This window comes from Wyeomyia smithii, chromosome 1 (assembly GCF_029784165.1).
Source record: "Wyeomyia smithii strain HCP4-BCI-WySm-NY-G18 chromosome 1, ASM2978416v1, whole genome shotgun sequence".
Classification (NCBI taxonomy): Eukaryota; Metazoa; Arthropoda; class Insecta; order Diptera; family Culicidae; genus Wyeomyia; species Wyeomyia smithii.
In genome coordinates, this window is record NC_073694.1 from 88,127,925 (window position 1) to 88,144,050 (window position 16,126).

A 16,126-nucleotide genomic window follows, 5' to 3' on the forward strand; every position below is an offset into this window, starting at 1 on the left:
AACGCTTCCAATCAATATTACGTGTAAGGTCGTAGGAAATATTGATTGGGTTCGGGGGAGTTGAACCATTAGCAGTTGATATAACGATTGGAAGATGATCACTACCGTGGGGATCGTTGATTACTTTCCACTGGCAATCTAACGCAAGTGATGTCGAGCAGAGGGATAGGTCAAGCACGCTTTCACGTGCTGGAGGATTAGGTACACGTGTCGCTTCCCCAGTATTCAAAAGTGTCATATTGAAGTCGTCGATCAAGTTACAAATTAAAGAAGATCGGTTGTCGTCGTACAGCGACCCCCATAGCGAACAGTGAGAGTTAAAATCTCCCAAAATCAAAAAAGGTGCGGGAAGCAATTCTGCTATATCAAGGAGTTGCTTCTGTTCAATCCGCGCGGATGGGGGAATATATAACGAAACAAGGCAAAGGTCTTTTCCATTCATATTCGTTTGAATGGCAACAACTTCAATATTCGAGATCGAGGGTAGGTCGATTCTGAAAAAAGAATAGCACTTTTTGATTCCTAAAAGTACCCCTCCACCGTGTGAGTCTCGATCTCGACGAATGATGCTAAAATCGTGGAAATTAAGTTGGTCATTTGAATTGAGAAAAGTTTCACAAAGCGCGAACGCATCACAATTGTATGTGTTTATCAAATGTGAAAATAAATCAAATTTGGGGATGATACTTCTGCAGTTCCACTGTAACACAGTGACAAAATTCCTAACCTCTTTCAACGTATTAGTCATCGAAAGATACGATAGCTGGAATGAGGGGCCAAGTTGCTGTGAGTTGCTTCAAAAAGGTTTTCACTGTTGGGAGAAGGGCAAGAAGAATGTTTTGAAGGGGATCTGGTATGTTGAATGTTTTAAATATCCAGTCCACAATATCAGAGAATTTTATGAACCCTGTTTCTTTTATGTCTTCTGATCGAGAAATGGGTGCACGAGGGGTTTTTGGTGCCCCAGGAAGCGGTGGGTACTCCTGGTTTGATTTGAAATTAAAACCGGGGGGTACTTGCTTCGGTTTTTCTTCACCGCTTCCTTTTTGTGTTGTCTTATTGGTCATTCCGCTAGGGGTTATCTTACGACCTTTACGAGAAAGATTAGGAGAGTTGAGCATTCTCCTCTTCCTAGATCCCTCTGGCAAGGTATAGGAACACCCTTCGACGGGATCGTCAGATGTACCCTCATCGGTTGGCAAAAAGGGAAAGATGTTTCCTGTCGAGGGTGGCTCAGCCCTCTTAAGCATTTCTGCAAAAGAGCGCTTTGATCGTTCCTTAAGGGAACGCTTAATTTTTTCCTCGCGCTGTTTGTACGCGGGACATGCCGGAAGGTCATGCCGAGTTCCCTCGCAATAAAGACACTTTTCAGTATCCCCACTGCAAGCGTTCTCAGCATGATTGCCTCCGCACTTGCTACAGCGTGCCTTGTTGCAGCAGTAGGTGGTTGTGTGACCTAACTGCTTACAGTTTTGGCAATGCATGACCCGCGGTACGAACAGGCGTACAGGTAGACGAACCCTGTCCAAGCGGACGTAGTTCGGCAGCGCGGATCCGGCGAATGTTACTCGGAAGGAATCCGAAGGGAGGAATTTCTTCTTCCCTTCTTCGATGGATACTGAATGTAATTGCTTGCAATCCAGTATCTTTACACTTTGCATCAAGGGGTTTTTAAAACAGCCAACTCCATGACGCAAAATGTCATCGACAGTGAGATTCCCCTCGATAACCACACCGTCGATTTCTACATCCTTGGCAGGGATGTACACGCGATACTCTCTCGTGAAGAGCTCGTAGCCAGCAATTTCGTTTGCTTGCTTCAAGCTACTCACGACAACTCGCAGTTTGTTCGGCCTCACCTTCGTAATCTCGGTTACGGCCGAAAAATGTTTTGCCAGGTCTTTGCCAATTTGAATAATATTCAATGGCTTCTTTATGGGCCGGAAAAAACAACGTAGGAACCGCCAGCGGCATCTGGGTAAGCTTTTACCCGTACTTCCGGTACTCTTGGTACAGGACTTGGCAAAGGGGAGGGCACAGGGGAAGGTAGGGGTGAGCTGATGGGAGAAATTTCAATTTCTTCCCCGTTTGTTTCCACCTCCAGGAAAAGTTGCACCTGCATGTCGTCCATTTTGCGGGAGCGTTACGCTCTACCGCACACAAACGATAAATATTCGAATATGGGGGGGGGGGTTCAAGTAGTTGGTGTTAAATTTTAAAAACAATTTTTCAATCTACAATGGATCAAATAAAAAAAAAGACAGTAATACTAATTCTAATAACAATAGTAATAATAATAATAATGATAATAATAATTATAGTAATAATATTAATAATATCAATAATAATATTAATAATAATATTATAACATAGTAATAATATTGATAATAATAGTAAAAATTCTAAAGATAATACGTCACCGAACGTCTAAGTCACGACCTCACGGCTGATAGTAGAATAATCGAGCGTCTCCGCAGAACAAACAATGACGATCCAGCTTCGTGTTGAGACGCAGTGGCCGTGTCCTACACGCGACCTTGTAGATGCCACTTGTAGTTGACTTCCACTCGCTCGATCGTATGATGGTCCGTGCTGCTAGCGGGGTAACAGCGGTGCGGGAGAATTATTCTTGCTGATATATCAGCTGCGTATCGAATCACTGGCGGGGTAGCCTGCCCCTACCAGTGTGCAGATGTTTCTGCCGATATATAACAGGCTATTGTTATCGCGCAGCACAAGAACTAATCGACAAAAAAACACCCGTACGATAACTCGTGTATTGTTATTTTGCGAACTCAAACGAAGATAAACAATTTGCGTCTAATCGAGACGAAAGCAAAACAACGAATCTAATAATAATAGTAATAATAATAGTAATAATAATAGTAATAATAATAGTAATAATAATAGTAATAATAATAGTAATAAAAATAGTAAAAATAATAGTAATAATAATAATAATAATAATAGTAATAATAATAATAATAATAATAATAATAATAATAATAATAATAATAATAATAATAGTAATAATAATAGTAATAATAATAATAATAATAGTAATAGTAATAGTAATAGTAATAGTAATAGTAATAATAATAATAATAATAATAATAATAATAATAATAATAATAATAATAATAATAATAATAATAATAGTAATAATAATAATAGTAACAATAATAATGATAATAATAATAATAATAGTAATAATAATAATAATAATAATAATAATAATAATAGTAATAATAATAATAATAATAATAATAATAATAATAATAATAGTAATAATAATAATAATAATAATAATAATAATAATAATAATAATAATAGTAATAATAATAATAATTATAATAATAATAATAGTAATAATAATAATAATAATAATAATAATAATAATAATAATAATAATAATAATAATAATTATAATAATAATAATTATAATAAAAATAATGATTTTAATATTAAATGAAATAATTTTAATATTAAATAAAGTAATTTTAACAATAAATATGGTATAATAATAAGTTTTTCACAAGAAATTTACGTGTTACTCTGTGTTCAAATCATTGAACGATTGTGAATCGATTGCGTTAGCTCAAGATGTGTCATAATTATTTTATAGGAATCATAGAAATTAAGGAACGCCAGACGGCAAGTTTTTTGTCCGAAAAAATATTACAAATCATTGATAGCTTTAATATATCAATAAGTCAAATTTTTTCTATAACGTGCGATAATGGCGCAACATGCTAGCTGCAGTAAAAAAACTGAAAGAAGTTTATGAATATGAGCAACTTTGCATCCACTTTGATGAGAAAGACATTGAAGAGAAAGAACAGGAAATCGATAAAAATTTATTTACCGAAGAGCTCAACAACAAACTAAAAAAAAATTTGAATTTAGTGCGCTGTGCCGTTCATACTCTCCAATTGGCCATTTTGGATGTGATAAACAAGTCAAACGCGGACGTAAAGAAACTAACTGATGTTGCGAAGAAAAGCAGATCTGCTAAATACAAGACGTACTTTGAGTGTCACAAAGGGCACTATCCCTCACTTTGGGGCCAAACGCGATGGGGTGGAATATACGAAATGATGTCCAGTTTTTTGCAACAGCGTCAATTCTTTGAAAAGCTTGCGGAACAGTTTCCAGAAATGGGTAATATTCAACTATCACGGGTTTAGCAATTATTATATATATTTTTTTAATTTAGATCTCTCGAATAACTGGAAATTCATTATTGATTACGAGCAAGCCTTCAAACCTCTTTTCTTAACCACTGAAGAGATGCAATCGCCGCATGTCTCTTTAAGTGACTTTTACTTAAAATGGATTGTTGCGATTCAGAAAATCAAGGCCATGAACAAAAATCCATTTTCTGAATCTCTCATAACCACTTTGACAACTCGCCTAGCCGCTTTACGCGAATCGCAAGCTTTCAAAATGGCTTTGTATTTAGACCCTAGATTGAATTTCGCTGGTTCCACACTTTTCACTTCTGACGAAAAAGAGGAGATCCAGGTGAGTTTTTTTTTTGCTTTTTTCGTAATAAGTTATCATTGATTGAATGAAGGTTATTTCATTCAATTTAATTTCCAAGCATGACCTAATGACATTGGAGATTTTTGAAATTATTGTCGAAGTTGACGATTATGTAAATTTTCTCTACAACGTTCGTTAAACTTTGAAAAACTTGCAAATCGAAAAATATACGGTGAACGACAATTAAAAAGAAATATTGATATAAATCTGTTGTCGATTTTTTTGTGTATTTGAATTGTTTTTCACGAGTTGTTTATATGGGCGAAAGGTTCTATTATGTGGTGTTGGTTTAATATTTTGACACAAGTCTCATTTTTATGAATCTATAGAAGAATGCTATGTTGGGAAGGCATTAATGATTACAAGTATTTTTAGAGCTTCAGTGTGACGTCGTCAGCAAAGTTGTAGATGATTATTATGTCTATCCAAAAAAATATACACTAAAGTCACTTTTTACGCGGGGGATACGTGCCGCGTAAAAAAAAACCGCGTTAATTCCGGAATCCGCGTAAAAAACCGCGTAAATTCCGGAATCCGCGTAAAAAAAGCCGCGTAAAAAGCGACCTTAGTGTACTCTAAAAACATCATTTCTTCGAAAACAGTTTTTTCATTTTCATTTTTGGGTGCAAATCATGAAAAGAAAGTTTTAATTTTCTTCTAATTTTTTTTTTCAGAAAAAATTACTTGTGAAAAAGAATTATTTTTTTTTTTCAATCTGTTATATTTTGTTCTCCTTGATTTTTTCATGATCAGCCAGGCCGTAATGTTTAATGTAATCTTTTGTAGTTTTCATCAAAAAATCGGATTGAACCAAACTCATTTTTGAGAGCTATTGAAAAAAGCTATGTTGGAAAGGTATTGATGATTACAAATAAAAAAAAAAAATAAAAAAAAAGTCAAAACGGTTTGTTTGATCGGTGTGACGTCGTCAGCAAAGTTTTAGATTATAATTATGTCTATCCAAAAAAGTATACTCTAAAACCAACTTTTCTTTGAAAAAAGTTTTGAGAAAAATAAAAAAAAATTATTCAAAAAAGTAAATTCTAAAAATTGAACATTGCGGACATGGATTATGGCAAAAATGGGTGATCTTTAATAGTTTCAGATTTTAAAAAATTTTATATTTTATATTTTAGATAATTATTTTTAGTTTTTCTTTTAACTTTTTTTAAAAATAAAAAAACTTATTTTCTTCAGAGTGTTTATTTTTTTCAGAAAGACAAAATTACTATCTTCAACTTTGCCGAAAAAGTCACACTGATCAAACAAACCAAGGATCAGAGAGCTAAAACATTCACCAACAAAATGCTCGGAAAACTCGGTGAACAAAATGCTCGGAAACAATGTCCGTATTAATTTAAATTTCCTTATAATAGTCCTCATGAGTCATGCCTATAGCCAGATACTTACCTCACCTTGCTATTGTATGAAATTCGCTTGCCTTCGGCGCAACAATACCTACAACACCTTGCTTCGGTTTATCGTCGTCATGCAGTTGAAAGTGAATTTGGAAGCATCAAGCGCCGAGCAATGTGCTCGACATTTTTTGTGTCTCTGCCGTCTTAAACCCACAATTCGAACAGTTCATTCCGAAGTGACGAATACCAACAACACGCAGGGAAGCAATGCAACGTAGCGTACCGAGAGAAAGACGATTTTTGTGTTAACTGTGAGAGAAGGATCGGTGTGAACAGCGTTGCCAGGTCATTTTTTCAAAAATCTGGATAAGGTAAAAAAAAAATCTGGAAAAAATCACAAGAAGGTTGTATGCAAAGCCACGACCGCAAGGTTGAAGTAGAATACTTTTACAAGAAAGATAACCCGGCTGCTTGCGTGTCAGTCATTTTTTCTAGTAAATAAACGTTGACCGTTCATTGGCAGTATTGTAATTTCTTTTTGTTTGATATTTTGAATGAAGTTCATTGAATATTTTTAAATTTTGTGCAAATGAGAAGTTGAAGTGCTGCCGAATCGTAATATGCACATTTAATACGACATCATTAAACGGGAACGGAACAAAGGCTACGGTTATGCAGAACGCGAATGCCGGCGCGATGCGATTCGCCTTACCGTGGTGAAATGTACAGCTTTTTTTAAGGCGAAGTAGAGCTATACATTTCAACAGATTTCGTCTTGCCGAATCGCATCGCGCCGTTATTTGCGTTATGCATGACCGTAGCCAAACACTAAGCGACGCAAACACGTAATAATAGTCAGAGTATGCATGTAGATGAAGATAATTAACTTTGGATTATAGCGCAAAACGAGAAAATATTAACTCTTCAAATATTCATTTGTGTTCTTCAAATTTCAGTTGTTCAATTTAGTATCCGATGAAATGTCTGTTTATTATCTGATAAGCTCTTATATAGGCCAAATGATGCATTCCCAATTTACTAGGTCCATAACTCTGCCGACCGTGCTTGGGAAAGCGCGGTATAACGACCAATCAGAGGTCGAATTTTGTGTTTTGACAAGGCTTAAGAATTTTCAATGGTACAATAGTTCGAATGATAAAATTGCAATTTTATGCATTTGGTAGGAATCTTAGAAGATTTTCTAATCGATTGCTGCAAAAACGAAGGAAGTCCATCGAAAACTAACCGATTTATTAGCATTTGAAATTGGACATATTTCTCACTATTTTCAGTTTAAGATTTTCATTTCACATCCCTATGTAGCCGAACTTCCTGAGAGAAGTATTCTACTTCAAAAGACAATTTCCACGTGTTGTAACGTGCTGGAGCACGAAATCTATGTCTGTGATAGGGAACCTTCACGTTCACGAGGCATGACTGGAGAAACGCGTCTAATAATGCGGTAAAATTTTTAATGTCTTTTTGTGCAAATTATTGTACTTAGACAAAAACCTGTTTTGAATTGGATGAATTTTTAGTGAATAAACGTTAATCGTTTGTTATTCAAAGTTGGTCATGCTGATCGCAGCCTTTGCGCTGCCCCTACAGTGGGGGGTTTACTAAATAAAGTAAAAGTAAAAATTAGACAACTACAACAGAATTTGATTGCATCCCGCACAGAATGTCTGCTTGTGTTGATGCCAGAAAATTATTAACCTTCAATTATTTGTTTATTTGCCTTGAAAAAAGCATAACATTGGGGAAATTAAGATACACGGACAACATGCACTGTGGAAGCTATTTCACATTCAGTGAATTAGAAGGGCGCGACAGATTTAAATTGCTAGGATGCAACACAGAATGCTTGCTTGCGTTTACAAAAATTATTGACTTTCAATGACTTGTTTATTTGCCTTGAAAAAGGCATTTTGATTTCCAAAATTGGATTTCCTGATGGCAATCTTCATGCTGCCCCAACACGGGGGGAATAATGGCTGTCTGGCGACACACGCTGAGAAAAACCGCGCTGCTCCTGAGACGTGGTGACCAACCACAGGGCTAGTGCTGCTGCTAAGGAAGAACGACTGCTGTTGTCGCTGTCTAGAACTATTATGAGCGGCTCCGGCTGAAACAGACTCTTATATAGGCCAAATAGCATGTTTTTAATTGCAAGGTATATGATCCTGTCGACCGTGCTTGGGAAGCAAGCATATAACGACCAATCAGAGGTCGAATTTTTCGTTTTGACAAGGCTTGACTATTTTCAATAGTACAATAGTGTGAATAATAAAATTACAATTATCTTATTTTGGGAAGAATCTTAGAAGATTTTCCAATCTATTGCTGCAAGAACGAAGGAAATCCATCGAATACTAACCGATTTATTAGCATTTGAAATTGGACATATTTCTCACTTTTTTCGGTTTTAGATTTTCATTCCACATCCCTATGTAGCCGAACTTCCTGAGAGAAGTATTCTACTTCAAAATCTGGAAGTCATTTCTTGGGGTGAAAGGTAAGTTCTTCGGATAAAAGTCTTGGGGTACGTAAAATTTGTGGTGACGAAATTGCAAAATTTCGCGCCAAATTTGAAGTGATGACCTTTTTGCGGAACAGAGAAAATAAAATCTGGATAAAATCTGGATCATTCATGAAAAATCTGGATAATTGGACATCAAATCTGTCTACCTGGATACATGTTCAAAAATCTGGATAATCCAGCTAAATCTGGATACCTGGCAACGCTGGTTGTGAAACGAAGCAGGTACTCAATCGGGCCGAAGTCGAAGTTATATTGCATCATCGTCGCTTGAAGATTCACTCATGAAGGTGACGATTCAAAGGTCTGTTTATAACACAGTCTCTAGTCGAGTCCTGCCAGCTTTATTAGTGTGGCTCACAAATATTAGGGTGGTTCAAAAAGTAATAATTATCCTAAAAGAAATTGATAATTTAACACTTCCCCTCAATTTCGTAATTGCAGGCTCGCAGTCATCCTCTCGAACGTAGTCCTTGGTAATGGATTGGTGAGTATGTCCGCAAGTTGATCTTCACTCCTAATGTACTGGATCTTCAGCTTCTTGGACTGGATTATCTCTCGAACATACATATACTTTATATCGATATGCTTCGTTCGCTGATGCTCCCTTGGCTCTTCAGCAATCCCAATACAAGAAATGTTATCCTCAAAAATCGTGAAAGGACATGATTCAATTCCTATCTCACGTATTAATCTTGATAACCAAATTCCTTCATTTGCCCCATTACATAGGGAAATCAGTTCAGCCTCTGTTGAAAAAAGACTTACTGTAGGTTGTCTCTTCGTTAACCATGAAACCAGATTTCCATAAACTAAGAAAAGATTTCCAGAATTCGATCTTCTATCTTCGTAATTATTTCCATAGTCGGCATCTGCATATCCTTCCAATGCTCTTGCCTTATCATATATATCATATATTATAGAAAAGATATAGATCCTTTCTACCTTGCAAATATCGAAGAATTCTCTTCAATCCATTCCAGTGCTCCTTTGATGCACAACTTAGGACCTTGCTCAGGATACTCACAGCTGCGCTGATATCAGGACGAGACATTGATGCTAAATATTGCAAACAAAAAAGCTTTATACGGCTCCTCCGTTCTATTGCTTTCTGATGCTTCCCATTTTACATTGCATCCATAGGTGTTGCAACTGGCTTGCAATCATGCATACCAAATCAATATAGAACTTTATCAACATAATTCTTTTGAGAAATCTTCATTTCTTGTTTCTCTAAGTTTCTGTCGATTTCAAATTCCAAATAAATCTTGACTTCTCCTACATCTTTCATTTGAAATCTCTTCGATAACACTTGCTTTATCCAATTGACTCTAGCAATATCATCAGAAACAATAAGGATGTCGTCCACATAAAGTGCAACATACAATATGAGGTCTTTAAGTATGTAAACACAGAAATCGCTAGACAGCTTAAAAAACCCCAGCTTAATCATGACTTCGTCAAAGCATAGGTCCCAGCTTCTTCCAGCCTGTTTTAATCCATACAGACTCCTATTCAAACGACAAATTGGACTATTCACACATTCATCACATGGCAATTTCATGTAAACTTCTTCTTCTAAATTCCCATTGAGAAAAGCTTTCTTAACATCCATCTGATGTACCAGCATATTTCTCACAACGGCTATAGACAGAATAGTTCTAATGGTTGTTATCTTCGCCCCTGTTCAGCAGGCGATAGCATGTCGCCCTGGTGTGGCCTACCTTGCCACATTCGAAGCACGTCCGGGTCTCCTTTCTCTACTTCTTCCTGGGTTGGTGGTTGGCAGTTCGAGGGGCAGCCATTGCCACGTTGGACGGCTCCGGCAGCTCTTGATACCCTTCCCTGCTTTCCTCGGCGTCCAGGAAGAGGCTTAGAATGTCAGCCAGCGACATTTGGGCCAGATCAGCCTGACGCATCACGGCGATGGCATCCAGGATAGTAGTATGCTTCTCCGGGATGGCGACTAGCAGGGTTTTCAACTTCTCGCTTGCCGAGGTGACGTCACCTGCCCTCTCAATTTCCTGGACGTACCGCTCGTGAGCCATGAACAGCTCCATGAGAGTACGGTGGCCTGCTGTCCGTAGGTTGTACAATTTGCGCCGAACGTTGAACAGCGCAAGTCGTCCATGCCTTAAATAGACGGAGTCAAGGCGGTCCAAAATGTGTTTAGCGTAGACACACTTCATCACGTGCGCCATGGCGTCGTTGTCCAATGATAACCAGAACACGTTGACGACCTCGTCGTCCTATTTTAGCCGCTGCTGGTATTTGGCTGCGTTCAGGGCAGCTTTCTCCGGTGAGGCGTCTATACGAGTGTCGCCGCAGTCCTCCATCGGCGGGATCCTGTTCGAGCAGTGTAAAAGCCCCGCTGTTCCAGGTAATGCGTCACCCGCACCTTTCAGAAGGGATAGTCCTTGCCGACCGCTCTCTTGAAGGTGGGAATCATCCCCAATCGTCCGTCTTCCTTAATAGAGGTAGTAGAGGTCGCGCTAGCCATTTCTTCCTTCGGGTATTCCACTATCTTCATTACAATCTTAGTATCTGAAAATAGATTAATGACTTAACCAGATAACCCTGCGGGATACTGGTGCTTTCCGGCGAAGACCTTGTTTTAGGTCTTCGCCAAGACCAAAAACAAACAGCTAGATCTAGTAGTACGAGTACCGCCTAGACTTGCACTCACTGGTACATGTTACCACCTGAGTATCAAAAAAGGACTATGTGCCTAGAACTCTAGCAGAACTATGTTCCTGGGCCCATAACCTGTTGATCCGACATACCAAATAGTAATAATACGTTTTAGTTTTGTCAGATTTCAAAAGTAATTAATCCATACAATCTAGTATCTTATATTTATATATAATACATGGTCCGTTAGCGATTGCTAATGTGAAACACAATATCATTGTTCCGATTCCTACCACGCATCTCTGTACATGCATATACAGCGCGCAACTCGGTTATACAATTTGTCATTCTATTGTCGAGTCCTGTCAGCTTCATTAGTGTGGCTCACAAATATTAGGGTGGTTTAAAAAGTAATAATTATCCTAAAAGAAATGGATAATTCAACATATATGCTTCGGTCCTTCGCTAATGCTGCGAAGACAAAACATGCCGAGCTCAAAACAAAAGCCGCGGCTGCTGAGATGGGAGAAACGACGATGATTGAGAGGGCGACGAAGTCGTTCCAAAGAGACTCCTGCACGTTTGCAGACCAGCCGTGAAACAAATGAGACAGTCCCCAGGAAAAGCGCCCTCCGAGAACACGGAAAAAGGTTGGTAGTGCTAAGCCCGCGGGATATTACATTAATGGGTTCAAGGTCCGCTGTAGAATCAACCGGATCAGCGGCTGCGGGACACTGTTGAGTTACTGTAGTGGGAAAACGGCACCAAGAGGGCAGGGAGCGCAGAAGGCAACACGGGGACCTGGGAGCGGATGTGCGGAACGTTCAGCGGGGACCCAGGTGGCTACCTTTCGGCTTGCATCGTCCAATGCAAACCTAGCCCTGGAGATAGCCAGACATATTGTGCGACTGCTTGTCTATCTAGAAAATACAGACATGCAAATATTTGTATTTTCTCTGATAGTCATCCAAGATTGTTTGAAAATGTATTTTCAAAAATACATATATTTATAACACCGAACGTAATCATTCAAAACAGCTCTCGGAGCTCAATAAAAGAGCTCTTTGTACATACGTCGGCCTAGTAACGGGGCACTTACCGAGTAGATACCATTTTAAGAACATTGGCCGGGTTTGGGATGATATCTGTCGCTTTTGTAATATGGAAACCGAGGCATCGGAACATCTGCTGTGCAGTTGTGATGCATTATTTACACGCAAATCAAGGTTTTTGACGTGGGACTACGTCTTTGTTTTCTATACTGGTATGCATTCTGTAAATTTGGAAAGGAAACTGGCAAATGTTGCGTCAGATTTCAAACGATAATAACAGCATAACCATAAGATGGATAACAATAACCAATATGTTGTTGGATAGATAATACCACTTTAATACGATAGTTATCATTATTTTTTCATTGCAAAGCGGTAAAAATCGATAAAAAGTGTCAAGGACAAATTAACGCGAACAATGAACTAATCACATGCGAGCATTCCGAACACAGACGACATGAATAGACACCAACCATTCCGTGATATTCTCTGTATCAATATCCGAATAAAAAATTGACAGAGTCTCCCCGTCCCAATAGGTCAATTTATGTTTGCTTCCATGAACCTAGACTAATTTGATGTCTCGAAGGTAAAGAGTTTTCGAAGTTTCTTCCTGTTACCTAGTGATGTTTCGTCTCCAACCTCTCGAAGTGAAAAAACGTTTTCTCACCCCGTGTCTGCTTTTTGATCAAGTCGTTACATCATTCGCTACCATAGCAGACAAAACTGGCGTGAGGCGTTAGTGAGCTGATAACGTCTAGTGACTATCGTCATCGCCGATATCGTTAATGTTTGAAGACGCTATCGTCATCGTCAGTAACGATACCATACGTTATCGGTAACGGCGATGACGATTATCGACGATAATCTATCGTATTAACAACCTTGATTGGAGCGAGGGCCCAGTGTGGTTGGTAACGTCTCCGCCAACCACGCTCGACGCCTGGGTTCGAATCCCACCGCCGACATTGGTGTCGATGGTTGTGAGGTGGCGTGATCCACTCACAACCAACCCAACTGGTCTAGATTCAATCCTAGCCGACATCGGGAGATTTTCTGAGGCGAAAAATCTCTGGGATCACGCCTTCCATCGCATGAGGAAGTAAAGCCGTTGGCGCCGGTCCGTTAATAAACGGGTCGTGAGTTAGGGTCCTGGGTGTGGAGTCGCCTCCCTGGGCGTCGGTGATTGGCCACAACAGTGGCGGAACTAGGCCGACGGAAAATAAGCGAGAATAAAAAAAAACAACCTTGATTGGGATATATTACAAAAGCTCACATTGATGGACAAAGTAATTCTAATTCCCTAACAAAAAAAAGAAGGAAAACGTTGGCTGGTCAGTATGTCTCTTAAGCATACTTCAGCAGCCGGACGTTTGATTCAGGTGCTTCGAGGGAGGAAACAAATCCTGGACCTACAATGGGCCCGATAGAAGCCAGAGAGGATTTTCATATGACGAGAAGCTTCCTACCTGCTGGATCATCACCAAAATCAATTCAAGCAGCTACTGTAAGCTTCTGGAAGACGTTCTGGTTCTATACTTGGTGACTACTATGTATGAACCGGTTGTATTTCAGCAAGAAAACGCTTCTAGTCATGTTTCCCAACGAACCAAGGCCTGGTTTTCTGAAAATGACATCGCCGTACTTGATTGACCAGCATGTAGTCCGGATTGTAACCCGATCAGGAACCTCTGGGGTATCTTGGCTGCAAGAGTTTACGCAAATGAACACCAGTTCAAAAAGTAAACGACCTTAAATCATGCATACGTTCATGCTGGCAACAAATCTCTGTGAATACTCCTCATAATCTTGTCAATTCAATGCCCAGAAGAGTATTTGTAGTTATTTTAGTAAGGGAGTAGCTACAAAGTATTAGCCAATTATTAGCTTTACTCAGAAAATTTGAGCTTTTACTACGTTGACTTGAGGTGCGTCTAAATGAATGCATCAGCTTATTTTTAATTTTTCGCATTTTTTTATTCTATCAAGTGCACTTTTTTGAAGAAACGATGCTGTTTGTTTTAGTTTATGATAAGTGATGACATTCAAAATTCAATTAGTTTTGAAAGAAATACCTATGAAAAACATGGTGCGTCTAAACGAACGCATGTCACTGTAGTTCGGAAACTCACCTCAGAGATAACTGCAATGTTCTTCAGTAGGGTTACCATTTGATCGGGGTTAAAAATCAGGACAACTTTTTCCGGTACAAATTTGATATGAGGCGTTTTCTTTTTTTGAGGTTTGATTAAATAAAACACGTAATTTGAGATTTACACTTCTAAATACGCTACTCATTTATTCATTTAAAGTATTTCTAGGACGATACAATTTTGCAACCTTGATTCATTAGGCGTTAGTAGATACCTAAAAAATGCAGTATACAAAAAACGGTTCAAAATTGGGTCCTAAAGATTTACACGGTTTTTTGATTTTTATATATCAGTTGAAAGAGCGCAATTTTCTGAACTAAACGTGATTCTTTAAAAAATGTTTATCGTTGTCCTTTGATTTTTAAATTTAAATAATTTTTAAATAACAAACTGCTCGAAATACCTTAAATGTCAACTCTCCCATATACCTTGTGCGAAATGTCATTTAAGACATTTCGAGCAGTTTTTATTCTTCATTTTAAAATCGAATGAAAACGATAAACATTTTTTTTTTAAATCACGTTTTGGAAACGTGTGGAAACATTTTAGGAAACGCGGTTTTTTCAAATGATATATAAAAACTGATATCCAGCTTTTTACGCGGAGGCTAAAATGAAAAGTTCATATTAAATCATCCACCCTTTTAACAACTCTGCTCATGTCAATTTAAAATCTTCACGTATTTTATCAAAAGAGAAATAAATCTGGTAAGATTTGTGTTGCCAATTCCTCAGAAATCCCCAAAACTGACGTAAGCAGAGATGTTCGCATATTACGAACACGCATCATAGCGAACGCCATTATGGTGCGAAAAAAGCTGGATGGCTTTAGGACCCAAAAGTCAGAAAGTTGAGGGTTGCAAGAACTAGGCAATTTCTCTCGACAAAATTCAACCAAAGAAAAAAAATCGTTCAAAATGAGTCCGTTCCGTTCCGGAGTCAAAGTTAAAATACTGAACAATCTTCAACATTTCTGAGCATCCGGCATCATCCAGGAAAATCAGGACAAATGCTAAAACCTGAAAAATAAATCAGGACGCTCCAAACGGATCTCAAAATCAGGACATGTCCTGCTAAATCAGGACGGATGGTATCCCTACTCTTCAGCTTATAAACCTGAACGAAATCAGTGAGGGGAGGCGAGGTGGCATACAGCTCTAACAAATATATGTTTTCATGTTCCTATGTGTGTGAATGTTTTGTTTTGAATACTCGGTACAGTGCTGTTGACTGAAAAAAAAAATATTTTTGAGAATTGAGAATGAAAAATAAATTCAGCAGAAATTCTTGCTGATGTATTTATTTTCACCATGCCGGAGACAGTGAGATTGCGGGTTCATGTCTCGTCTGGTTGCGGTATATTTTTCCACATATGTATCATATTTTTAATTCGGTTATTTTTCGCTTCCCCAGCTGCACACACTGTCAACACTGTGTATTTAAAAAACAATAAAGTTTATGAGAATTGTTAAGTTTCACCGCTAGGTGGATTAATTCTTGTTTTCCATGATACAACTAGGATGCATTTTTATATCTGTATAATAATTTCTTTCATGCTGCTTCCAATATTCGCCATGCCATCTAGTTACTTCATTCAAACCTTTGCTGATTCGTTTCGCCAAAATTGCATTGATTTGATGCTGGGTAATTCGATTGCTTTCGAGTCACTCGTTGAGGATAATCCTTGTGCGGTTCTTGTCGGTGTTGCAGCGGGTGTTCTTATACCGTCGCGAGGTCTTCCATTGACATACTACAACCGTGGATTATTGAGTGTTGAGCATTATTTATTGGAAGAACTGTTGTTTAATGCCAGGTTGATGCTCTTTTTTAATTTTCAGTTCCGAATAGA

The 16,126-nt window shown here is 38.2% G+C and overlaps 1 protein-coding gene across 3 annotated transcripts in view; it reads left to right on the forward strand.

Moving 5' to 3' along the window:
• Positions 1-3,505: 3,505 nt before the first annotated feature.
• LOC129718364 (phosphatidylinositide phosphatase SAC2-like) overlaps positions 3,506-16,126 on the forward strand; it is a 57,021-nt gene continuing 44,400 nt past the window's right edge. The window contains exons 1-3 of one of the 3 annotated variants that reach the window (XM_055669092.1): positions 3,506-4,161; positions 4,217-4,524; positions 15,863-16,090. In XM_055669092.1, the coding sequence (XP_055525067.1) occupies positions 15,915-16,090 (176 nt within the window). In that variant the 5' untranslated portion in view covers positions 3,506-4,161; positions 4,217-4,524; positions 15,863-15,914. Of the gene's footprint in view, positions 4,162-4,216; positions 4,525-14,829; positions 16,091-16,126 lie in introns of those variants that run through there. The other 2 variants (XM_055669100.1, XM_055669081.1) reach the window with 2 other exon arrangements.